We start from the raw sequence: 27,512 nt of genomic DNA, 5'->3' as shown, positions 1-27,512 counted from the left end.
AATGCTACTCATTATATTTTAGTACTGAAGGAAGATTTGGATGAAAAATAATTATCTGACTTTCACACTAATAAAGACATAAATTTCTGAGGAACTCAGTATCCCTTTTGGCTCACATACAAAAGTACTTCTTTAACGCCTGAAAATTTTATTTTAATAGATTTTCCTTTTTTCTTTTTGAAATATAACAACGATATGAATATGATTTTATTTTCTTTATTTCATGAAGATCGTCTTATTTATAAACTGTGTGTATACCTTCAAGGTCCACTTTCAGGTTTGTAGCTAGCACCTTCTCACTGTGCCCTTGTGTGGTAGAAGGGGTGAGCGATAACTATGGGGTCCCTTTAATAGAAAAAAAATCGCATCTATGAGAGCTCTGTCCTCATGAATCTCTCTGTAAACCCTACCTCCTAGAGCTGTCATGTTTGGGGGTTAGAATGCAACATATAAATTTGGGGGGATATAAACATTAAGACCATAGTATAACCCCACCAATAAGAGGGGGCAGTTCGCATCCCCACCAGCACTAAGTACTGTCAGTTTTTATTAATTTTAGTTGTGGTATCTCAAAATATGCTCATTTGCATATTCCTGATAACTAATGATTTTGAGCATATTTTAATGTTATTGGTCATATGTATATAATCTTTTTGGAACCGCTGTTTTGTTTTTAACCCATTTTAATTGGATATTTAGTTGTAGCTCTTCATACATTTTCAATAAATAGCCTTCAGCTATATGAATTTAAATACTTTCTCACACCTTGTTTTTTAGTATCTGACCAGTGTTTACATTGATGAACAATAGTTCTTGATTTTAATGAAATGCAATGATTAGTATTTCATACATGCTATTTTTGTATTCTGGTTAATAAATCTTTGGCAACCTTATCATAAATATATTCTCTTATGATTCTTCTATAAGATTTAATATTCTACCCTTCATATTTAGATATCTGAATGCCCTTGAATCATTTATTGCCAGGTAGGATAAGACATGTGTTTATTACAGCCAGTTATTTAAGAAAGTACAGTGCAGCAAGGCACATGGGTTGGGGGAAGTGAATTAATTAACCAATGTGCAGCTTCAGTTCGAGTTTCAGTACTCCATTTTGTAATGTAACTTAATGATGCATTTTATTTTTTTTAAGATTTATTTATTTATGCATACAAGAGCTGGGTACAGGCCAGAGATGAGGGGGTGAGAGGATTCACCAGAGACAGAGTGGGTAACAGAACAGGCAGACTGACTGAAATACACTGCTGAGGGGAGCAACGGGAGAGACAGGAGAGGTCTGCTGTGCATGTGGGTTGCTCTCTGGCTGGCCAGGGATCAAGCTTGTGCTGCAGAGGCTGTGGGTTGCTTCATAGTGCAGTGCTTAACCCCTTGCGCCACCAGGGAGGCCCTAATGATGCATTTTAAAACTTAAAAGAAGATGTTACAATAACACATTATTACAATAATATATAATTAGGTCAGGTTACTTGTAAAGTATTTATACGCCCATGTATATACAATTTAATTATAAGATATGTACATACATGTATGTACATATGCATATACACATGCATATATATGCATGAATTCAAATAGTTCATGATATAATTTAGAAGATACATAAATGCTCCTGACTAAAAATTAAACATGTGTTAACATTTCTAAAGTGGTGTGAGAAAATTGGTTTCATGTTTCATTAGTGATTTTAATGAAGCTTAAAGTAAAATGGCATTTATTACTTTATTATTTATTGTAAGATTTCCCACACTTAATGGTGCATATTGCAGCTGTGATTCACTATGGACATATGCAGAAAATTCTCTGAATTGTCTTGATGGACTGACCTTGCATTTGTGAATGTTTATTGAGATTTCTTTTCCTTCCTGACTCTGGTAGCGTTAGTGGATGAACATGTGCCTACATTCCCTTCTTTTTCTTTCCCCCTGCTGTGTGAACATAACACATGTCCTTTCACCTTTGAATCCAAAGGAGAAAAAAAAATTAGATGTTTTTTTCCATTATTTTTTCAGTGTATCATTTTGAAACAGGAAATCTCACTCTCCTGCTGAAATCCGTTTCCTTTAGAGTTCAACTGTGTTGACTTATCATTTTAAGTCATATTTGGTGACATTCTTTTGGGTTTTGGGGGGTTTATTTTTAGAACAGATACTTCTTTTCCCACATCATTCTTAATTTTTTGAATCTGATAATTTCCTAAGTTCAGGATAGAAGAACTAGAGTAAAGCACTGGCTGGAGTGCTAGTTATTTCTTTTCTTTTCTTTCTTTCTTTTCCTTCTTTCTTTGTTTCTTTTTTTTTTTTTTTTTGCAGTCCTTTGTGCTGTCTCATAGAAAATCTGCCAAAGAAATTGTGTATAAAATCAAATATATTTGAAAGAAAATTTGGAAAATGTGAGGTTTTTTAGATACATTAAAAGTCATAGGAGTTTACATTTGGAGGTAGGCATAAGATTCCTATTAGCCTATTGATAATCCCACATTAGCACTTTGTTTATTAACTATATCTGGGTTCTGTATTTCAGGGATAATTTATACAATGAAGAAAGAACATATCGTTTGGGTTTCTGTGTGTCTGCTCCTTAGCTGTGCCTCTACCCCTATTAACGCTATTCCTGAAGAAGGTGAAGGAAATACAAATATCACAGGTAAAATGTTAAAAGCATTTTTCTTTTTAATTCATCTTACTCAAAGTTCCCAGTTTTACTCTAAATATTTAACATATCTACACTGAGTGGGAAAATTAGTTTTTATCAAAATGACAATGTTTTCTTAAGAAATATTGTATATGCAATGTGTCCAAAAACACAAACTTCAGTCCAAAAAAAGTGTCATGAGCAAAAATGACTTTTCTTCAGGATTAATATTAAACAGAGAAGAATCACCAGAAAATTGCAAGAGGCAAAATTCTATATAAATAACTCTGAATGTTCATGACACCCTTTGGCTGAGAAAAGTAAGGTGGGATAAAGAAAACATAGATACCTGTGTTTTCAGTCATTTTCTCCTTCTTGCCCTTATTTCCCAAATAAGAGTATCCTCAATGAGTCCAGTGGGAGAATCGAGTCACACAGGACACCCAGATGTGAGCACTAACCCCCTAAAGTGCTATATCTAAAGACAAAATATTAACAACAATCAGAGAAAACTCTACAGTGCTTATTATAGATTTCTTTCTTTCTTGAATTTAATGATTTTTGCTAAATTAATAAATTATTGATAGATACTTCAAGTTACTGGTAATAGTGAGAGAATATAAACAAAGTGATAGGTTCTATTTATGTCTGTTGTGAGGTACAAAGATTTCCATAAACACATACTTATTTCATATTTCTAACAACTCTTTAATTTTTTTCAGTGTTCAATGTTACCATTGACACATCTTACGTGCCTGAAATAGGAGAAGGGGCCAGGAAGGCAGTGATCAATAAAACTGAGTTCTCAAGACTCTCACAGTTTCACAGGGGTTACTGAAGTATAGACAGGCTATTTCAGCAGAATGTAGTAAAAGACGTGGTGTAGGCATGTGTAGGGCACTGCTGATGATACAAAGAAGAAGATGCTATACATCCATACGCAGTAATCTAAGAACTTGGCATTGGGATTTGGTTCAGTGCTACATACTCCACCACTGAGCCTGCTCCCAAGAATGAGACACCTGTGGCAGATCTGAAAATCTGTACTGGATAGACCTATACCCTGAAGTCCAGCCACCAAGAAGGCCCAGTCTAAATTGGCTCCAGATGGCTAGTAGAAGTGAGAAGAAAATCTGGCTGCAGTCAGATCACATCTGATCCCCTGAGCGAAAAATAAAAGCTTACTGTTATATGTCATTGAAATATATATATATATAATTTAAATACATGAATTTATGTTTTACATCTATATACTTCCTGAAGATGGAATGTTATTTAATAAAGTAAAAATACAAAAGATGTCAGGAGAATGAAGATTCTTTCAATCAAGGACATGACATATCCCTAAAAATTACCATAAACCTTCCATCCAACACCCCAAGATAGGTGTGAGATTAGAATCATCAGACTATGAGACACAAATGTAAGAAATCAATGATGAAACATGATTAAATATAGGCCACAATTCTATTTATCTGATTACATCAGATTAAAGTCCTGGTGCATTGTCCCTCCTGTGTTCTAGTTTAATGGTCTTAGGCAGATGCATGTCATTAACATTTGTTAAGTCTCAGCAAAGTTATCCCTGACCCACTCAGACAAGCTTAAGTATCCTATTATGCATTTACACCCTGCGGAAAGTTCTTGAATGTTTATGTAAGTCTTTAGTACCTGCTTGTCCATGAAAGTGGAAGGAATACTGCCACCTACTTTATTATCTTAGCTGCCTTGACTGAATGTTCACTATCAAAAGGTTTATGCAAAGTTAGTAATACAAACAAGACAGAATTCCATCCCGTTTGATCAGATGCCATCCAAGTGTCCAACAGAATACATTCTCCCTCTAGAGGAATGTTATGCCCAATTGTGGACCATAAGCTCACTTAAAAAATGACATTTCTAGGGCCTCCCCTGGTGGCGCAGTGGTTGAGAGCTGGGCTGCGAAGCTGCCCGCAGCTTCTGCAGCGCCGGTTCGATCCCCTCGCCACCAGTGAGGGTCCCACATGGCATGACAGACCTCTCCTGCCACGCCCGCTGCTCCCCTCAGCAGTGTATTTCGTAGGTCTGACTGTTCCGTTCCCCACTCTGGTTCTGGTGAATTCTCTCACCCTCCCGTGCTTCTGACTGAACCCAGTGCTTGTATAAATAAATTTTAAAAAAAGAAAAAAAAATGACATTTCTAATAAGGGTTTCATGTAAGAAATAAATTAAGGTTGAACAGTCAAGAGAAATAAAATCTAACAAAAAAGTTAGCTAATAAAAGTTAATTCTTAGCATTTTCTTCAGAAACTTGGTGCAAAATCATGTACTTTCATAATTTGAAAACTTTTTTAGTTTTATAAAATGAATTTTAGAAAAAAATATTTGAGTGGAAATTATAAAAATGAGTCTATGTGCTTCACATAAATGCCATTTAGGCATCTCAGTCAAAGTCTGTAACCATATTACTTAGTTATTAAGAATATGTGAGATATCTAGTGTGAAACTACATAGGGGTTAATGCTGAAGCTCTCAAGGGGTGAACTGAACAGAGCAATTAAATTTGACAGTTCTATTTTATAATTTGTAAAATAGTGATAATAATGTCTAACTCAGAGAGCAGTTGTGATTATTAAATAACTCAATCACCAAATGTGCAGTGCATAGTATTACTGGGAAAATATTACTTATTATTACAACTAAGCAGCTACTAAGGGACACGATCTTCAATTTTTGTGGTGCACTGACACCACCTAGTGTTACAATTACTACATAGCAGGTTGAACGCTTTCCTTCTTGTTACAGAAAATGTAAAATAATTAGCATGTTGAAAACGACTACCAAATATATTAAATAAGAAAAGTGGCAGAACCCTAAATGAAAAAGAATTTGTTATAAACTATTTTTTTAAGAAAAAGTTTTTCTGAAAATAACCATTAACCTAGGTGAAGCTCCCTGTTCTATAGGAGATCTGTATTAAAGGTGCCTATCTGAAGGACTGTTTTCATTACTTGTTTCTAAAATTCTACAGTAACAATGACTTAGGAGTCAGGACCATCATATGAGAAGTGCTCTAGGATAATTTCACCAGTTCAAAATATCTAGTAGATAATTAAAATGAAAAGTAAATGAGATTAAATTTATATATTATCAAGAGCTAGTAATTCAATCTGATAAATTTATTTACATGTATGTTATAGAAGTTATTTGTTTTTAGGGAAATTATATGTTTGATATAACAATTATTTTTTAAATAAAAATCATATTGTTAAATACCCAAATATATATTTTATCAGTGGAAATTTCTCTGGAGAAAGTTGAAACAAAAATGTATGGGTGCATAAAATTCAACGCTAGTTAAAGATTTGACGAGTATCACATCTGCCTACTTAGCCAATTCATGAAAACTTGTTTGGCCTCAAAAGGTGCACTGACATTTGTAGGGAAAGGTTCATATATCATAAATCTTTTTCTACATTATTTACCTTTTCATATGTTAGGCCTCAAATTTTACTGTTCTATCATTTCTATCAATCGATTCATTTCACTTGAAAACATAGTCAATTTAATTATCAATTAATATATTTTGTATATTAAAACTGAGGTCTTTTTAATTAAAAGTTGCAATATTGGTTGAAATAAAACTCACATGTCCATATTGTCAAATGAATCAAAAAGCATAATAATACCAACTTATTATAGAAAGTTGTATGTTTAAACCTTTAAGATTGCATGGGCTACTTTTCATTTTATGACTCTCATAGAAAATAAAAAATAATGTTCCAATTACATTATTATAAAGAGCTCTAACATTATTAAATATGGCTAGTACTTGACAATAATTCAGTACAGATCATTAGGATAACAAAATATCAATAGTGGAAGAACTTGATAAAATTACCAAAGCTGGCTTTTATGGTGGACATATTTTCCAAAATTTCACATAAGTTTTGAAATTAAGGGTAACTTAATACTGATTTGTTTTGATGATTGCATACCCACAAACATCCTTTAAAAATATTCCATGTAACATTATTAAAGTGACATCTGTTCATTTTTCTTTTATCAAAATAAATTATTTTATGGTATATTCAGACACTTCTTTTAAAGATACTTACACTTACCAGTTTTAATAAAACACTACTGTCCTCTAAAGAGCAATTTGGCTTAGATTATTATAAGATTTCAGCAGTCCAGAAAAATCATTCTAAGCTTCCCAGTGACAGTTGATTAGTAGAAATTATTAAGTCAACTCTCAAATTATCAAAGTAATCAACTATTAAAGTTTTGTTGATAAGACCTTTTTCATTTGGTGAGTTTATTAACTTTACCTTTGATAACTGTGAATACGTTTTCAGATTCCTTATAGCCTTTTGGTGGTTGTTGTATTCACCTCAGAATTTGGACATATTTGAAAAGGAAATGAACAGGAAAAAAAAACATAATTGTTGTGTTGATACAGGACTTTATGTCTTTTATTTTTACCTTGTAGATGCTGAGTTGCCACCACTGAAACTTGCACATTCATTTTGTGCAATGAAAGCAGATGATGGCCCATGCAAAGCAATGATGAAGAGATTTTTTTTTAACATTCATACTCAGCAGTGTGAAGAATTTATATATGGGGGGTGTGAAGGAAATCAGAATCGATTTGTAAGTCTGGAAGAGTGCAAACAAACATGTACAAGAGGTAGGTTTGGGGAGGCACATCACCCATAAGCCTTTAGGATTATTAAATCTAATCATAAAATTTAAAAATTTAGGAAAAATAAGTTAAAACGATTTTACATGTGGCAACATGGATGGAGTTGGAAGGGATTTGCTAAATGAAGTAAGCTAGAAGGAGAAAAATAAATACCAGATGGTGTCACTTATATGTGGAATATAGAGAACCCCACACATAGGATCAAACATAGACAAATTATAATATCAATCCTTAAAAACTGACCATGGATCTAAGACATACAAGCAGGGAAGGAGAGGCGGGGGGCATGAAAATAGGGGGCTGGAGAAGTGCATAACTATGGTCTTTCCGTTTTTTGGTACTGGGAGAGCTATGATGACCACATCTAAAAGGACAAATTCTATATTGTCAAAATGTTAGCAAAAATGTGTAATTTAATGAAAATTGAATTTTAATATTCCACAAATTTTTTTCACATTTCCAGCATACATACATATTAAATTATTTTTCATTTTTATATTGGTCAGTATAAAATATTTTAAGCCCCACTTATTGACCTATACTTTTCTCCATAATACAGATGGACAAAACCTTTACGTTCATAGAGCAGGTAGTATATCTGCAATAATCTGAGTGGCATTCAACTATGAGTGAGTGGTTAATCACATTGACTTAGTCTTCCCTTTATCAATACAATGATCTCATAGCTCTCCCAGTCCAGATAACAGAACTGAGAATTCACTTTGAGGCTGCTGAGGCTCTCAACAGCTACCAAATAGAAAATTTTAAGTTTAATGCAGCTTAAGTTTAAGTTTAATGCAGCTTATATAAGAAAGTTAAGTCACTGTCTTTCAAACCTTGGAGTCCTATAGAGGAAAAATATCATCCTGCTGATCCACTTCAGAACCCAATTTTTCCTTTTGTATTTCTACTGAATTATTAAATTTAAAAGCACATCATACTATATTTCTACTAAACTTTGTTGAACATTTTTATTCTGCTTTAAAGCTATGAAAATATATATTTTTGCAAATTTTACAAATTATAATATTGTATGTTCTTTTTTCTCACTAGTATAAAGTTACTGCTACTCATCTTACTGGTATAAATTTACTACTATACATATAAATAATTACTGGTAAAAATTTTGAATGTTTTTATCTGCATGATTCTTATAAATTGTGAACTACTAGAGGGAATCCTAATTTATCCAGTTTCTCATCCCAAATTTCCCCATAGCATGTTCTTAAAACTAGTTGAATTGAATTATAATACCATAGAAATGGCATCTTTAGTTAGTAACAGTAGGTGTCTTTTTTTTTCAAAGCAGACAGCTCTGCATTCTCATTCTGATACAAAATAGTTTTTACAAACTTTGGCATCCTGATGCTATTGGCCTGTGGGAAAATCTCAGTGTGGTAGAGAGACTGCCTTCTTCTGCAGCACTGAGATGGCAGGTTGTGTGCTCTGAGTTGACAGAAAAGAATTGATGGAATATATTTCTTTGATTTCAGAGTACTTATTCTCTTCTTTCTATAGATGTGCTTAGAAATGTTATTAATACAGATTAGACAGTTCAGTGGTCCTCTATGATGCCTTTGGGATAGTCTGGTCATTTTGCTGCTTCTCTCCATTCTGGATCAAGTATCCTTTTGGGTTAGTCATCAGTCAGTTGAGTCACTTGGTTATCGAGTCTGTTTGCCTAATTCTTCATAATCAAAAGAAGAAAAGTAATTAATGACCTAATTATTTCAATTCATTATAAATTGTGGTAATTGATATTCATATATTGTTTCTTGCAGATAATCCAAAGAAGGTTATATTGACAAAGACAACACTGCAAAAAGGTGAACATTCATTGTGTGCTATTTAAACTTATGTAAGGAAATTCAGTTTAGATGTTACTTGTCCTAGTCTAGATCACTAGATTATCTTATTTTAGATCACTAATCCCTTCATAATCTCAGCACTTCCTCAGTTTGGCCAGATTCATCCAACTAAAACCAATCTATAATTGGTTGGCTGGTTTTTCTGTAGATTTGACTAAAAATATCAATTTGAAGTTAACTTGATGTGCTTCCTAACATCAGAACTTAATCAAGACAATGGGCAATTCAATTCTGAAAGAAAGTTTGGTCTAAGACAATTAATTGCTAAGTAAAGTCTATGACATATGGGAGGTTGGCATGTAGTTTAAGGTCTTTGTTCTGTGCACTCAGTTTTAACTGAGCATCAATTCAGAGCAAGAAATGTATATGCCCACTCAAAAAGAATGCTACTTTATTTACTGGGAAATATCAGGCATGAATTTCTTAATTTGTAACGGTAAGTATTTTTAACTGTAGACCTACACAGAATTATTTTGTAAAAGTGTACAATTTCAACTTTATCCTCAAAATAATTTTATCCATGAAATAATTTTATGTCCTAAAATGGTGTCTCATATAAAAATAACAACTTCCATTTGTACAGTTTCTTAATTATACTTTTCAGTCTAATTAGTTACTCTTTCCTTTCTGTACATGTAATATTTCTACCCATTCCTTTTAGTTAAATATAAAATTCATATATCCTGTTATAATGATTTAACATTTCATAAGTACTTCTTCATACCAAAATAAATAAAATTACAATAATTATACATATTTCTTCTTTCTCTTATATAAAATATTATAAAATTTAAAGAATTTTCTTTTCCTTGTCACATATTGAAAACATAACCATACATTGTTGCTATGGGAATAACGGCAACATTCATCTTGAGAAAACAAGGGATAAATGTCTCCCTGGTGGCACAGTGGATTGAGCACAGCGCTGTTAGCTGTTAGCAGCCTCTGCAGTGTGCATTCGATTCCCGGCCAGCCAGGGAGAAACCCACATGGCAGGGCAGGCCTCTCCTGGCTCACCCACTGCTCCCCTCAGCAGCGTCCTAGGTCCGTCTGCCTGTTCTGTTCCCTGCTCTGTCTCTGGTGAATTCTCTCACCCTCCCGCGCCTCTGACCTGTACCTCAGTTCTTATATAAATAAATAAATCTTTAAAAAAAAAGACAACAAGGGATAACAAACAAAATAAATTTCAAATTGGTACTTTAATAAGTTGCAAAAAATAGGTATTTACGATGGAATATTTTATTAATAAAATAATTTTTCATAAGAGATTGGGTTTTCTGCAACTGTTGCAGAAATCATTAACTTTTTTATTTTTTATTTTATTTTATATATATTTTTACAAAATTTTTCATTTTTGTACAATGTATGCATTTTCTTTTTTTAATATTTTATTTTATATAATTCTTACATCATTTTTCCACAATTTATGCATTTTCATTTTGGTAATATTCCCCATACAATCGCACCCCCCCTTATTTTGACGCAAGTCCTTCCTCTCCCCACCTCTCCCCGCCCCTCCCGCCCTGTAGTGTGTCTCTGATTTATAGTTGCTTGTTGATTTTGATTTTTACTTTGTATTAATTAGTCTTTTTCCTGGTCTCTTATTTAGGTTTTCTAAATTCCTGCTATGAGTGACACCATCCAGTATTTCAGTATTTTTCTTTTTCTTTCTGACTTATTTCGCTGAGCATGATCCCTTCTAGCTCCATCCAATGTTGCTGCAAACTGCATGTGTTTATCTTTTTTGATTGCTGAATAATATTCCATTGTGTATAATATGTACCACATCTTCTTGATTCAGTCATCTATTTTTGGACGTTTAGGTTGTTTCCAAAGCTTAGCTATTGTAAATAAAGCTGCTATAAACATAGGGATGCAGGTTCCCTTTGGAATTAATGTTTCTGTGTCATTTGGGTAAATACCTAGGAGTGGAATTGCTGGATCATATGGAAGCTCTATCCTGCTATTTTTATAATAAAACACTGGTGAGTATTGCTTCTCTGAGAATGAAGAGCAAGTTGCTTTAAGATATAAAAAGAACTGCAGTTCATTTTTCCCACCATGGTGACATAGTTGCAGAGGGGGAAATGCAGGAATTGTAGTTTGCCCTAAAAAAATTCCAGTATGTTTCACAATTATATTTTCAAAATAAATTCAACTCTCCTCTTTATAGAGACGCTAACCTGTAGAGGAAGCTTGTAACGTAAGTCATGGTGGCACAACTTTTATGACAGCTGTGTTTAGCCTGGTTTGGAGAACTATCAAAGAATGGGTATTCGACTTTTACAAAAGCCTCTTCAATCCCTGAACATGTATTTCCTTTCTGCTTCTGCACTGCTGGAGTCATTCCAATGCCTGAGATTTCTTCTGTCATACATAGCACAGACACTAATTCCAACATAAGACTTCAGGAAATTCTAAGAATAGCCACAAAAGCATTCATATTCCTCAAAGCTGCTTCTCCAATTTTTCTAATTGAAACCATTCTTAAAGAAACAACTCATTATACTCCTTTTCCTAATGATACCCCACACTTAAAAAGTATGAAATATTCATAGATCTTCCCTATATGTCAATGCACATATGCTTAAACTATGTAAACCAAAATTTTGCCATAACATTTTATACTTCCCAACTAGTGGCAAAATAGCCTCATAGATTTTATTTTCTTTCTTTTTTTTTTAAAGATTTATTTATTTTTACACAAGAACAGGGGTATAGGCTAGATGTATGGGAGGGTGAGAGGATTCACCAGAGACAGAATGGGGAACAGAACAGGCAGACCAATGAAATACACTGCTGAGGGATGCAGAGGGCAAGACAGGAGAGGTCTGCTTCGCCATGTGGGATTCTCGCCAGCCGGCTGGCAGGGATCACACCCGTGCTGCAGAGGCTGCGGACAGCTTCACAATGCAGCACTCAACTGCCTGTGCCACCAGGGAGGCCCAGATTTTGTTTTCTTAATTCATAAAATGGTTGATAGTTAATTCCCTATTAATTTACTATGAGAAATTTAGAACTTGAAATTCCAATAGCAAAAATGTGTGACAATAGGTGCATATTCCTTATCCTAAATGTTATAGAAGATGGTTTTAATATTGTATAGTCACGGACAGTTACATTTTAATCTCTTTAAATTTTCATATTTACTCCTTAAATAGTTTCTAATTATTTATACCTTTGATTAAAATAATTAAATTGTTCACAAAAATAAATATTGTTTTCTAACATTTTTATAATTGTTAGAAAAGCCAGATTTCTGCTATTTGGAAGAAGATCCTGGAATCTGCAGAGGTTATATTACTAGGTATTTTTATAACAATCAGTCAAAGCAGTGTGAAAGTTTCAAGTATGGTGGGTGCCTTGGCAACGAAAACAACTTTGAATTACTGGAAGACTGCAAGAACACCTGTGAGGATACATGTAAGTTTAATTCTCATCACATTTTTCTTCATTTATATGAATCTTAAAAAAATAAGGCTCTTAAGAGATATTCAGACTTACCTAGATTCTGCTTCAGCTGCAGAAATAAAAATACATTTTTATTCACTAAATCTTATAGAAATTAGCCACTAAGTAAAAATTAGATAAAACAACATAGTCCAAATAACTATAAAATTACTTCCATAGACCTGATGTTGATTTTTCAAGTTATATAGTTTTCCTTCCCTAGAATATGTAATTTAGGCACAAGATTAAGATTGCTTAAATTCCTTAGGTTTATAACAATTTGAGGGCAAATAGTTCTTTGGAACCTATAATCTAAATTTTATCAGCCATAAAATTTTTCAACACAGTGACATAAACATTCACTATTACACTTTTTCTGACAAAGAATGACTAAGTTACTCATGAAAATATAGATATTGATATAAATACACATATATTGATTCACCATTGACAAATTTAACAAGTGTGAATTTGTTAAATTTAATAAAATGTCAATATAATTTATAGAAATCTACTTTTCTTTACACAACTGTCATGCTTTGCTGTATAATTATAAGCTTAGAATGTCTCCTATTTTAATTCGCTGTTTTTCTCCAGTGAATGTTTTCCCGGTGGATGATTACAGAACCCAGGTTAATTCTGTGCATAATGACTCTGTGAGTCCCCAGCCTACCAAGGTCCCCAGCTTTTTGGGTAAGAATCTCATTTTTTATTACTGCCAGAAAAAAAATATCATCATGGCGACAGTATAAGTAAAATGCATATCAGAACTATACTTTTAAAAATTATACATGTTTTGTTTCTTAATAGGTTGTGTTAATATTAAAATCCAGAAAATCTAAGGTCTTTAAATCCATAAAAGTGAAAATTTTACTAATCTATTTAAAGTATGCTTTGAAGTAGGCTTTTTATTTTTTAAAGATTTATTTATTTTATGCACACTAGAATTGGGGTAGAGTCCAGAAGTGTGGGGGTGGCGGGGGGAAGGGATTCACCAGAGACAGAGTAGGGAACAGAACAGGCAGATTGATTGAAATACACTGCTGAAGGGAGCAGTGGGAGAGACAGGAGAGGTCTGCTGAGCCATGTAGGTTAGCTCCCTGATCAGCTGAGGACAGAACTCCTGCAGTGCTGCAGTGGCTGTGGATAGCTCCATAGTGCTAAAACTTAATCCCTTGCACCACCAGGGAGGCCCCTGAAGTAGGCTTTTGATGACATATCACATGAATACTTTCATAGGACATTTAATTCTATACAAAAAACACCATATAAAATAATACTAGGAATTATCAGCCTCAATGTCTGATGGTAAATCATTTTAATGGTGGTACCATGTAAATAAAAGGCAGTCTTAAATAGACTTAAAGTGAGCAAGGCATTGGGTAGTTTCTCTGGTCTTAGTCACAGGGCAGATTAGGAATTTGTAAAATAAAAACCATTCCCAAATGTCACGTCACTCAAAGGAATTCTATTTTGAACTTCTACAGAATTGTCTTTGGGCTTTACCCTGCCAACATATCTATCAAATTTAAACAAACATACAGAAAATTGTCCACAGAAAATGCAGAACTGGGGAAATACTTGTGAAAATACAAGAAACATAACTAGAAACGACAGCTATCTGGACAGTTAGAAACAACCCAAAGCAACTGAAACCTAACAGGATAAATGTAAGGTACTACCTAAATTTAAAAAATCCACAGCTCACTTGAGAACTGGAGATTTTGCTTAGAAGCAGACCCTGTGAAAGTGTTAAGTGTAAACTTGGCATGAGTTGAAAGAGTCCTTTGGCTATTAAAATCACAACTTGAGGACACAAAGAGACACAGTGTTTGGGTCAGAGATACTCTTATCTGGCCATACAGCACAATTTGGTGGGTTTCAGAATCAGAATACCTTTAAGCATCTCTCTTCATAGCCAACAAATAAAAGCAAGCAAGTAGACAGAAGGTAAAAAGGTAAAAACCTCCACCTGATATAAAGCACTGCAAATGTTACCTGTGACTTCACTAGAGTGAGGGATGTAAATATCCGGCTTAGTGTCACATAGACAGGTCAGGTCTGTAGGATTTGCTTCAGCCCTGAGCACCATACTTTAGAAGTGATAAGACTAGGAAGATTTGTAGAAAAATGTAAACTATAAGAAGACATGAGGTCTAAAGGGGAACATTATATATGCTACCACTACTTGTAACATGATCCCATAAAAGGAGAATTAAGTTTCCTATATGCACCATCCTTAGTTCTCTCCATTTCAATCTCTGACTTCCACGCTCTGCTTTATCTCCCTCAAACAGCCTAAGAATGAGGAGTAATGCATGACAGTAAATATTTTTTCTTTGTCAAATGCTTACTTTTGGTGTAAGATTTTTAAAAACAAATGGATGTCCCCAGGGATTAAATTAGCTAAAGTGCAAGCATTCTCAGCAGTGTTCCATTAGACTTTCAGATGTCACAAAAGGCATGCAAAGTTTCCCCTATATTTAGAAAATATGGTATTTTCAGTTACTTAGATTTACAGTTAGAACAGTGAATACAATGCCAGGTGAATCTGAGTCAAAATTTAAAGCACTACTTTGTTTATAATAATGTTGATAAGTATCTCTGGAGTTCTAATTTATATATGTAAAATTAATTTCATTGCTTTCTTTCTTTGTGTCCTTCTAGCCCTGTGTCTTTCAATGACAATTTGTTTTACCGGATTAAATATCACATGTGGAAAAGCATGCTAATCATATTGCTGTGAAATATGTAAACGGTTAGAGTGACAAATTTATTAGTGGTTTGAAAGAAACATGTAATATCTACAAATAAAAGAAATATACGAAATCAGTTTTCATATGTTTCGGTATTTTTGGTTTGGTTTACTTTACCAATTCAAAGAGAGATCTTCAATCACTTATCTCTTTAAAATGAAATATAAAATTCATGATTTTTGTCAGGTACTCTACCAAAATAGAAAAGAGAAATAAAATAAGTGAGAAAGTAAAAGAATTTTAAATACTATATAATCCTAAGAGTTTACACAGTTGCTCACTAAAAACTGTAATAAACTAGTGGTTATAAGAGTAAATTACTAACTTAGGAAGAAGTAAGTTTCAAAACACGAATTTAAAACAAAAACAATGTTATAAGGTTTTATATTTTAAATAATAGATATTTAAAGGAAAACTCTTTCACAGCAAGTGCATTTAAAGCTAAGGCTAATGGTCCTCATTTTCCTATGAAACTATTTTATTTTGTACTTCACATATCTGCTTCAAAATCTAATTTCTTATAGCTAAATTGACTCCTTTTATCCTTTTTTAGGAGCATAATATATTCCTTTATTTTTCTTCTGTTTTAACCTTCCTAAATTTATGTTATATTCCTAAACGTTACAACAACTACTGTGAGACGTTTGATATGAAGAGGGGATTAATACACAGGGTGACAATGAAGCTCTGCCTTCATCTCCTAAACCTACATGATCCCTGGTCTGCCCCTCCAAGATGCAGGAGGTGGGGATGCAGCTGTCATTCTCTGTTACCTAAGACCTAGATGATCCCTTCTTCATCCCATCCAAGTGGCAGAGAGCATAGGAAGGCAACTGTGCCCCAATCCTTGTGAATCCTAGATCATCCCTTCCCAGCTCCATCAAAGGCATTTGCCGAGGTCTACAAAGACTCTTGACATTACAGCCCAAAAGTAATTACATCTGTTAAGTGTAATTATGTTAATATGTCCTATTCTAATTTAAGAAAATATAGTTCTATGTTTATGTAAAACATTGTTGTTTAAGGTGTTAGCCAAAGATTTGGTTTATTTTTACCAATTCAAATAGAGATCTTCAATCACTTATCTCTAAAATGAAATATAAAATTCATGATTTTTGGCAGGCACTCTATCAAAATATATGAATGTGTAAATATAATTTACACATTTGCAAATGTGCAAATATAATTTTATGCATAAAATAAAAAATTGAAATTGAAAAATGCATACATATAATTTTAATGTTTCTTTTCATAATGATACTGGAGAAGCAGTTTAGAAGTTTTGTTCAATGTCACCAGAAAACTGTTTGGTAATTTTTAAATTGCTATTTATTCTTATCCATACTACAGCAAATTAACCTGAAAATACATTTTTCTCCAGTGTGCCTCTAGACTCAAGATAATTGAATGCTTATTAAGCACATTTGTTGTTTAATTTTTCTCCTTTTTACTTTCATATTTCAATATTAACAGGCTGCATGAGTGATCTCAAAGACTGAGACTTTTTCTTTCTTAAAGAAAATTTTATAGAATGTTTGAAAGCACATTCTGGACCACAGTGAATAATATTAATTATATATGATCTTTCCGCAATCACTATTCTATTTGCATACATCCACTGTTATGGTCAAGCTATCTTTAATGAAATATTTTTGCATATTTCCTTGTCTTTATAGAAAAAGTATTTAACTTCATGGATGTATTCTTTGGATTTATTTAATCTCAACCATGTGTTTTAATTTTTTCTGCATCATCTGATAGCCCGTTACATATTCCAAATTTTGATTCATTATCTTTCAATATACAGTTATTCTCCCTATTCAGAATGGGAATTATCATCAAATACAAAATAATGACTTTCTTCATAACTAGTAAACACAAATTATCCATCTTTATTCCATGTTATTTTTTTCTTTTTTTAAAGATATATTTATTTATGCATACAAGAACTGGGGTACCAGCCAGAGGTACAGGGGGTGAGAGGATTCACCAAAGACAGAGTGGGGAACAGAACAGGCAGTCCAACTGAAATACACTGCTGAGGGGAGCAGCAGGCAAGACAGGAGAGGTCTGCTGCACCATGTGGGTAGCTCCCTGGCCCACTGGGAATCGAGTCCATGCTGCAGAGGCTGCAGACAGTCCCACAGTGCTGTGCTCAACCCCAGGCCCCCCATGTGATGTTTTATGTATATTTTTCTACCTAAAATTCATTGTCTCTCCTCATCTTCTATACGCTACATTTTCACCACTATCAGAAGTCTTTTCCTCTCTCCTTCCACTTGCTTCCTAATTTTATTCATTTGCTACTTCTATTATTTGATGTTGTGTTAGCTCTGCCTCATTGACTAAACTATAAATTCTTTGAAGATAGAGACAATATGTTACATGTTATAGTATATTACTGTATTTGGTAGACTTTCCCTCACCCAGTGTTTAACCCAGTGTAAATCTCAGGTCCAATGACTCATATTTTTTTTTTTTAAAGATTTATTTATTTGTCTATACAAGCACTGGGTACAGTCAGAAGCACAGGAGGGTAAGAGAATTCACCAGAGCCAGAGCGGGGAGCAGAGCAGGCAGAAGGACTGAAGTACACTGCTGAGGGGAGCAGCGGGCGGCAGGATAGGTCTGCGCGCCATGTGGGACCCTCCTCCGGTGGCCGGGGAGCAGCTGGGGATCGAACCGGCGCTGCAGAGGCCGCGGGCAGCTTCGCAACCCAGCGCTCAACCGCTGCGCCACCGGGGAGGCCCATGACTCATATTTTTTATTTAATAATCTTGTAATCCACATTATAATAGAAAGAACAAATGATGGTTATAAGAATACTGATTGTTCATACATCTATGTTTGTTTTAGGATAAGCATTTTGTACAAAATGTTAATATCTGTGCTTTCATTATAGTGTAAGATGTGATTCCTTTATAGATACCATTAATAAGGTTTTAGTATTTATATTCATGAGGTGATATATTCCAGTCAATATAACTTATAAGTAAATGTCTAACTTATAAAGAAAAACTAATTTTCTCAAGTGTCACTACTATTTCTGGGAATTCTGAATCACCTAACCCATTCATGGAAAAAGTGAGTTATTTTCTTAGTTTTCATAGCACCTTTTGCTTTCAGGCTCAACTTTTTAAATTTGCCTTTAGATGATATAAGCTTTATGGTATTTGGTGGGGGGAAGTCTTTGGTTGACTTCAAAAACATACTGCCAACCCTGTCTGGTACTTGCTTTCTGACAGAAAAGACTTGTATATGCCTGATCTAGCTCCATATTACTTCCTCACAGCCTCCAGAACAAGGGGGGTTGGATACCATTCTGAAGACCATTTGGCTACTTGAAACTGTCTCTCTCCTGGCTATATTCAGTGTATGACCTACTAGCCAGATTCCATACCTGTGTGAAAAATGGGAAGAATTTCTTTTATTCTTATTTAAAACTTTTGGTATCTTTGACCTCCTGGAAGAGGTTTTATGCTTGCAAATGGTCTGATTGACAGCCATATTCCATCATTCATAAGTGAATTTACAGATTCACAAGAAAATATTACCATCTATTCGGCCTCTCATTGAAGATGTAATTACATGTAGAGGAATATCACAACCATGGAAATTTTCTGGAAAGAAAATATCCCTCATCAACTAAGAGTCACATGCTTAGTCACATGCCACAGTTAATCACCAGCACTGCCAACAGTTCAAAAACCCACTTAATCAAAAACTTATGTCCATAGTTCCAAAGAAGTATTCTGTTTCTCATAATTTGTCCTCAGCCCAAAAAGCAAAGACACTTCCTTAATAAACTAAGTATGTCTACATGCTGAATCTGGTGCCTTTATATGCTGATTTTCTGACAAGCTGACTTTCTAAAAATAGATAACCACTTTTGGAAAGGATCCATCAGAACTTCCATTTCCTGGTAAGAACATTGGTGAGATGCAAAAATGTAGCACTTCATCTCTGCCAAGGCTCCTGCCATCCAATGCAGTCACCCTAGGTGACACTGCCTGCTTTCGCTAATCCCTTTCTTCCTGGACCATCTCTGTTTGAACAAAGATAAAGTTTTAGCCCTATTCCTAAGACTCCTCCAGAGAAGTATTTCTCAATCATAAATAACATACAGAAACGTATAAAAAGAGAAAATCGCTAACTTCTAATTTTAAAACAAATTATTTTAAATAACATTCATTTTATATGAGCAAATAAAATGAAAGTAATAAACCCTTATGTGTGTGCCCTTTATACAACTATAAACGAAAACTGACAAATGAATACAAAACATACTACAAACAAATAAGTTAATAATGCTGATTAATGGCACATGTTTCTTGTTAAAAGGGGAAAATCTCTACTCTATATTAATTTGATATTGCGCACAATAGGGAGGTTAAGGATAAGGAAAGAATAGGTTAGAAAATCCTGGGCTGGCCTATATTATATGCAATTCCCTGACTAACCTTTTTCTATTTGAATATGAACAGTCTTTGCAGGAATGAACTTGAAAAGCATTGATAAAAAGTGTGTGGATTAGGAAAGTTCTGTGTTTTCTATGGACACAGTAGAATGAAGTTTCTGCTTTTCTTTCACTTTTTAATGTTATTAAATGAACCAGCCAGATCGGTGCAAATATCAGAATGAAGAAAAGCCTGGCTAGAATCAGTTCAAATTGAAAAAGTCAACCAAGCATTCTTGCCTTGAAAGGTTTTGAGCTCTCTGAATACTGTTTGGCTCAGCACTGCTGTTCCTGAGATGTGTTTCCAGCCTCCTTGTCTGATGACCTATTTTCATTAGATCTTTCTTCTGTTCGAACTTGATAAACTACAATTCCACCCATGTCACTGAAGGTAGGACGTATCTAAGACACTGTAAACTTCATCTTCAGCAAAGAGAGAATTAAGGAATCTCATATACAGACGTTGTGACAACTTTCTAATTATCTGATAATTATAAAATATGTTTATTCAAACATTTTTATTTCTATTTTGTTTTCAGATGACATAGCATAGTGTTGAAGAACACTGGTTTAATAGGCAGAAAACTGGATTTAAATTCCAGTTCTGCTCTTTGTTGACTCTCACTCTGTGGCCTTCAAAATATTAACAACTCGGCCTTAGATCCCTCATTTGTTATATGTAGAAAGTAGCAGAATATAAAAAATTTGTAATGATTAGATAATGCATATAAAATCCTTAACCCAATGTTTAGCTCATAATAAGAGCTCAAAAGAATATTTTTATGACCATGATTACAAAGTATCAATTGGAGCAGGGCATTTGTGTATATTGTATACCCGGATCACTCTAAAAATATATTATATAATACTTCTAATATTTATATGCATAATATATTTTGCAATATATTTGCATTACACAGAGGAAATCACTGTCAACATCCTAGATATTTCCTTTAACATTGCTATTTTTGTTTGCCAACTCATCACAAAGTAAATAAAGTACAAGACTGGAAGTAACTTCTGGAGAAGCTTCAATAGTATAGAATAAGCTCAGTATGAAACAATCTATATTGTACAGTTGCAACTTAGCAAACTTCTGGGCTCACTACCTGCTAAAAACATCCTTGTAGTCATCATTTTTCTCATTGATTACACGCTTAACTTTTTTTATTTTTTAAAGGACAGGTTTATTAGAAAAAAAGAGATAGAAAAAGAGAAGCACCTGCATAGTCACACGGGGACAGAGAACTCCCTTTCGGCTTTTGGTGCATTAGAATTCAAATGCCTTTCCATTCCCAGTTGTGGGTGTCTGTGTATGTATGTGGGTTTGTATGTGTTTAAATTTGGTGTGTTTGCACAAAAAGATAAATTATTTTATTTTATTGAGTCTAAGATTCATCTTTTTCCATATTTAACATGGTTAAAATCATGATGAAATACACATCTAAGAGTGTATAGTTGTGTAATTGTGTGATTCTCTTCTTTTTAAGCAGTGCATAAAATGATCTTTAAATCAATGGGATCTTAGGTTCTTTGTAAAGTATGTTTTGCTGATCATTTGAGACTTATGAGCAATTAATAGCCCTACATTGCACCCTTTCATTTTTTGTTGGTAGGAGTAGAGAAAAATAACAACATTAATAAAAAAAAAAAAGACAATGTAGTAAGGTCCATGTTTTGTTAAACAATTTTTAGACTCTTTTAAACACTAGCATCTCCAACATCACAAATTGCATATAGCTTTTGCACAATTCTAATACTAGAAATAACTCATCTAGAAATATTTGAACAAATATACAAGATGGCTTAAGCCATTGTCTGGAATTAAATAGAAATCACCTTTATACATGAATACTGAATATGCTAAATGCACAGTACAAAATGGAATGCATTAAATATTCAATGCATATATTAAAAAGAATAAGGTATATATGAGAACAAATGTGAAAACATATTAGCAAAATATTATTAAGAATAGTCAGACTCAGAACAGACTCAAATGTATATTTGCATATGCAAATAATTGAGAAGCAATATACCAAACATTGATAATGGTTTTAGGGTAGAATTAGAGTATTTTTATTTTATATTTGTTGTATTTTGTGCTATTTCAACATTTTATAATGAAAAAAGGTAATTAGAAGGTCAAAATTTTTCTATTTTTCATCACTACAAAATTATGGGGAGGGCCTCCCTGGTGGCGCAGCAGGTTAAGTGCTACGCTGTGAAGCTGTCTGCAGCCTCTAGTGTGGGTTCAATTCCTGGCCAGCCAGAGAGAAACCCGCATAGTGTGGTAGACCTCTCTTGCCTCACCCACTGCTGCCCTCAGCAGTGTCTTCAGTCCGTCTGCTTGTTCTGCTCCCCACTCTTTCTCTGATGAATTCTCTTACCCTCCCGCGCCTCTGATCTGTACCCCAGTTCTTGCATAAATATATCTTCAAAAGAAATTATGGGGGAAAATAATTTTTTATTCAAAAGAAATATTTGTTATTCAATTCCCAAGACAAACGACTTATTAAACAAGTCATGAGCCAGTTTACAAAACCTAAATGAGTTGGTAAGATAAAATCTAAATATGTATGTAAAGTGGGAACAACAGGAGACAGCAGTGAATATTCAGAGGGAGTATAAGATTTTAAGTTTATTTTATAATTTTACACAAACTACATACAAAACAGTCCCACATACAGTTCAGCAGTCATACTACCAATAAATCATGGTACTTCCTGGCAGAAAATAAGTGGCTCCTGAATCCTGAAACCTATTGTAGACCCTTAAATGGAAGCTATCCACCTTCTTGTTAATGGCAAGATCAAGACAGAACACATATGGAGATTAAATGCTCTTTGGAAAATGAGCAAAAATCAGGTTAGTGCCCTTTTCTTCTCCCTTACATTTCTGCAAATAATTATAATCTAGACCAAAACTCTCATTGTGCAGCTACCTCAAAACCTTTATATTCTCTCTCGTAGATATCAAAGTCTAGACTTTGAATAGATGAGTATTATGATTATCTAGAACAAATATGCTAACTAAAAATAGTCAAACTTATTCCTCATGGGATGCAAAAATTTAAATTTCTTCATTTTTGCAGATTGAACCAGATGATAATCAAGGAGTCAAAAAATCTTTGAGCTTAAGTGTCCTTGAGAAACCATCTATTTCATTACTTTAAGTCTATGATTGTATATGCTAGGATAACTCAGTGATAGTTTTTCTGCTTAGAGTTAAAAAAGAAATGGATTCACTTACACATTAGATATATTTCTCATGTTTCCAAAATAATAGGCTCATAAAGACTGACCAACTGATAATTTATTGCTTTATTAAAAACTTGTAAATGCTAACCATATATATATATTACAACATCTTTAGTGATTAACATCAAATTTTAACTCACTAACTAATCTATTTCTAATGTTAGGAACCTTGGTATTTATCTGAGTCAAAGGTGAGGTGTGTTTGATAATCTGTGTAGTGATTAAGTCAAGACAAACTAAAAGACACAGATAACAGCTCTTACCTGATCAGTCAGGGACAGACATTTTTTGAGTAGGAACAGGTATTTAGTTCAGAGGAACAATTTAAATCTGAGAACCAGAAAGCAGGCTGTCAGAAACCACATTCCAAATTCCCTCTGTCAGAAGCCACAAGACTTCCATGTAGTGACAATCTTATGCTTTGGACAGTTTAACAAGTAGTGAAACACTCTCTGATGGCATCTGTGCTGGTCAACTGTCTGTTTGCTCTCCAGCCAATCCCCTGACTTCCTCTTGTCTTACCCATGTTATAGGCAACTCATTCCCTTGGTCTCTGAGTGGATTGGGACAGACATTGTTGGAAGACTGGGTAGCCAAAGGAGTCAGAATCTAGGGTTCATCTCCCCTCCAAACCTATGCGTATCTGACATGGTTTCAAGTACCACTTTAGAAACCCATTTTGGTTCTAGCTTTGAACTGATGGTCCAGGTTCCCGGTTTACCATAACAGAGGTTTTCATGCTTATCTCCAGTCTAGGAACTTTAGCTCCACAAGTACCAGGTTCGCTTGCCCTCACATTGCAATAGCCTTACTTTTATAATGAGGTCAAATATAGGTTGTGAGTTCAAGAGAAAAAAGAATGAGTTTGCTAACCTTAGTAAGAAAACTCTGTCCTGAAATTGGGAACTTTAGGAAAATACTACTTTTGAGATATAACTAATACCTTTTTTAAAAAATTATAAATTGCAAGTATATTCATATACTTACATGCAACTTATTATGGGCTAATACATCTAGTATATAAAATGCTTACATGAAGTTAACATATAAACCATATTTCACCATACTCACATCTCTGCTATGAAACATCTCTGGTGCTTGCTGAGAATTTAAAAAAAGAAAAGCAATTTCCTTCCTCAGTTCTCTGACTCTCTAGTCAGACAGTTGTGGTGAAATTTTTGTTTTGTTTTGTTTTTGAACATAGTGGTAAATTTGGAAGCTCATAGAGACAGAAGTGGTTATAATTGATAGACATGTTATATTTTAGGCTGTAAGTTGGAAATCCACGCTCACTCATTGAAAAAGCACAAATAAGAGTAGGATTCCATTACAATGTATTTTTTTGGATATCAGAAAATTTATTTTATAAAAATCATTATTTGTGACAAATTTCAACATTTTTTAGATAGCTAAGCACAGATCCTTGCCAAATATATTTCAAACTTATGATTGAAGCTATCAAACCCTATAATTCCCTAACAGGATGAGGTAACAGATAAATTAGAAATACATTATTTTGAATATTTTAGTTTTAATGATCCTAGAAACTGGAAGGATTTCTAGACCTATTTATAGACCTAGTCAAATATATAAATAAAACTCAATATTCTTTGTGATTAATTCTTGAATTTTGGAACAAAAGAATATCAACTTTCTAAAATTTATTTTCAAATATCCATCCCCTAGTAGTTTTCACTCTTTCTTGTATATTTTCCAGAATTTTTCTGTTACATAAGCCATTACATAAACAAATTCTAATGTTTATTTAAATACCTAGAAAACAGAAGGTGGTTAAAAATATGTCCATTAACTTAAGATCTTTTCTTTTTTTGCACAAATTGTTTCATTGCATTTTTCTTTCACAGTCTTTTCATCTGTGGTTCTTATATCATCAGATCCCTTCTTGCTTTCTGAACAACCTATTTGCCTTCATTGGCTACTGTATTCCTCAAAGTTCTATTTTCTGCCAATGCTGAACATTTAGTAAGTCATCTTTGTCTGCACTTGTTTTACCACTTGTCAGCATCTGGCAGAGCCACTAAAATTTTCTTATACTGATTCCTCACCATCCACCAACATAGCTGCAGAATTTTAGCTCTGCTACTAAAGAATGTCAGCTTTCCCTCACTAACAGGAATATCCAAAGAAGCTAAATACTACCATTGGGCTGAACTTTTTCTATGCTTTGCCTTAAAGATATGAGTGTTCCTTTTATCATTCTAGGTGTAATTTTTTCTTATGTTTTTGAAACGGGTTGGTCCCATTGACAGACTAATCTATCTGTTGAGTTTAATAAATCTGTAAATGTTTTATATTATTAGCTTCAGCAATATTCCTTCCTTTTCAGAAACTTCTAACTCATCTAGAACTGATGTTTCAGTTCAAAAGGAAAATTTATTATTAAGTAAAACCTTCCCTTCTGGGGTCCTTCTCTCATGCTTAAATTTAGAATTTGCTACATTTAGAATTTGCTACATTTATAATTTGCTACAAGCATTTCATTCTTGTGCTTAAACTTGTGATTATTTTATATCATTCAGAACTTTCGTAGTCAAGAGAAAGAAACCTGAGCTTCAGTTTTTGTGTCATACCATAAATGAGGATTTGTCTCCTCAGGACTTTTTTCCAAAGTTGAACATTCATGAGCAAATGACATATAAACATTGATAATTTTCTTAAATGTCTATGGTTAACAAATTTTAAAAAGTTAAATTGTTGTGCAGTGGTTGTTTTTATAGGAACAAGTTAGCTGTGCATAATGAAAGTAATCATAATATGTCCTTTAAGCAAATGTATCTAATTTTATTTATCAGAGAGAAGTCTCCAAATAATAAACACTTAAGAAAATGGTTAAGCATTTTGGTGGAAGTGAAATACATTAATTCTACTAAGTACTATTTTAATTCATTCAGATTACTGTGCTATAAATACCGGACAGATAACTAATCTATAAACAATAAAAAATGTAGAGATCACAGATAAACTGTCATATATGACTTACCATGTTTTTTTGTTCTTAGAATTTCATGGCCCCTCCTGGTGTCTGACTCCAGCAGACAGAGGATTGTGTCAAGCCAATGAGAACAGATTCTACTATAATTCAGTCATTGGGAAATGTCGCCCATTTAAGTACAGTGGATGTGGAGGGAATGAAAACAATTTTACTTCTAAAAATGCCTGTCTTAGGACTTGTAAAAAAGGTATAGAGGACATTCTTTTCACTCTAAATTACTCTTTACAGTAATGTATTAAAATTATGAATGAATTTGATACTCTGAAATATATCATGAAATTATTTCTATTTTTATAAGAAACAATAATGTGTACGTTTTTCAACTACACTTAGCTAGTATCGCTGAATGTTTTAACTTTAGCGTTTTTTTTTTTAACATATCTTTATCTTTATGGAGAAAGAACTGATTTTAAACAAATCAACCTTTTTTAATATTTACATACTAAGCTTTCGTTTTAAAGTATTATACAAAAAGATATTTAAGTTTTGTTATAATGCACAAAATTATAATGAATTAATTTTCATCTAAATGTAAAATGATGTGTTTAAAATAGAGTAATATATAAATAAAAAAATCTATAATTTCACAAGCCACGCACACAGAACAATTTTTTAATAAAATGAGAATGAATTTCTTATGAAAGATGATTAATAAAAATCAACATGCTTATTCATTTTTATAAACTTATATATGAAAAGTAAGTTCCTTAGAAATAGGTTATTCTACACAAAAACATCAACAAATTAAAAACTATTTAAACCAATCACATAACTTTGGCTTAAAACTTAAAAGATAATTTGAGAAAATTTTAGATAAAATGTATTATTGTGTTACTTTATCATGTATAAATTTGCTTCTTTTCCTTTCCTAGGTTTCATCCAAAGAATGTCAAAAGGAGGATTAATTAAAACCAAAAGAAAAAGAAAGAAGGCATCAGTAAAAGTAGTATATGAAGCAATTTCTGTTAAAAAGATATAATTTGATATTATTCAATATTAATTCTGCTAAGTATTTTAGATGAAGATTTTGACTGTGATTTCTACTGTTGTCTTAAAATCCTTTTGAATAAAATTTTCATGAATTTTCTATGTTCATACAATCTTCTATAAATACATTTGTATCAGAGTTGCTTTTCTTGTCAAATTGTTAATTATAGGTATATAACTTATTAACTGATTACTCTGAATTAGCTTATTCACTTGTTTCCCTCCTATCTGCCACTTAACTAAAGATTATCCTATCATCGAACACATCAGATCATTTTCCATTTAGTGATCATCTATGTGAGAATATGTTGTCACTTACTTGTTTCGATCATATATATAATGTACCAAGATTAAGAAAAAACTTTTCACATTTAAAATAACGACAA

General features: G+C 33.2%; 1 protein-coding gene across 1 annotated transcript; it reads left to right on the top strand.

The window, feature by feature from the left end:
* Positions 1–2,552: 2,552 nt before the first annotated feature.
* On the top strand, positions 2,553–27,118 carry TFPI (tissue factor pathway inhibitor; the record flags this gene model as incomplete). Its single annotated transcript, XM_084244264.1, has 7 exons — positions 2,553–2,664; positions 7,124–7,321; positions 9,118–9,162; positions 12,451–12,627; positions 13,252–13,347; positions 26,147–26,326; positions 27,012–27,118. Exons 1-7 carry the CDS (start codon positions 2,556–2,558, stop codon positions 27,116–27,118), a joined length of 912 nt encoding a protein of 303 aa, XP_084100390.1. The 5' UTR covers positions 2,553–2,555.
* Positions 27,119–27,512: the final 394 nt, after the last annotated feature.

This window comes from Talpa europaea (genome assembly GCF_964194135.1).
Source record: "Talpa europaea genome assembly, chromosome: 1".
Classification (NCBI taxonomy): Eukaryota; Metazoa; Chordata; class Mammalia; order Eulipotyphla; family Talpidae; genus Talpa; species Talpa europaea.
This window is presented reverse-complemented; position numbering and strand designations above follow the sequence as displayed.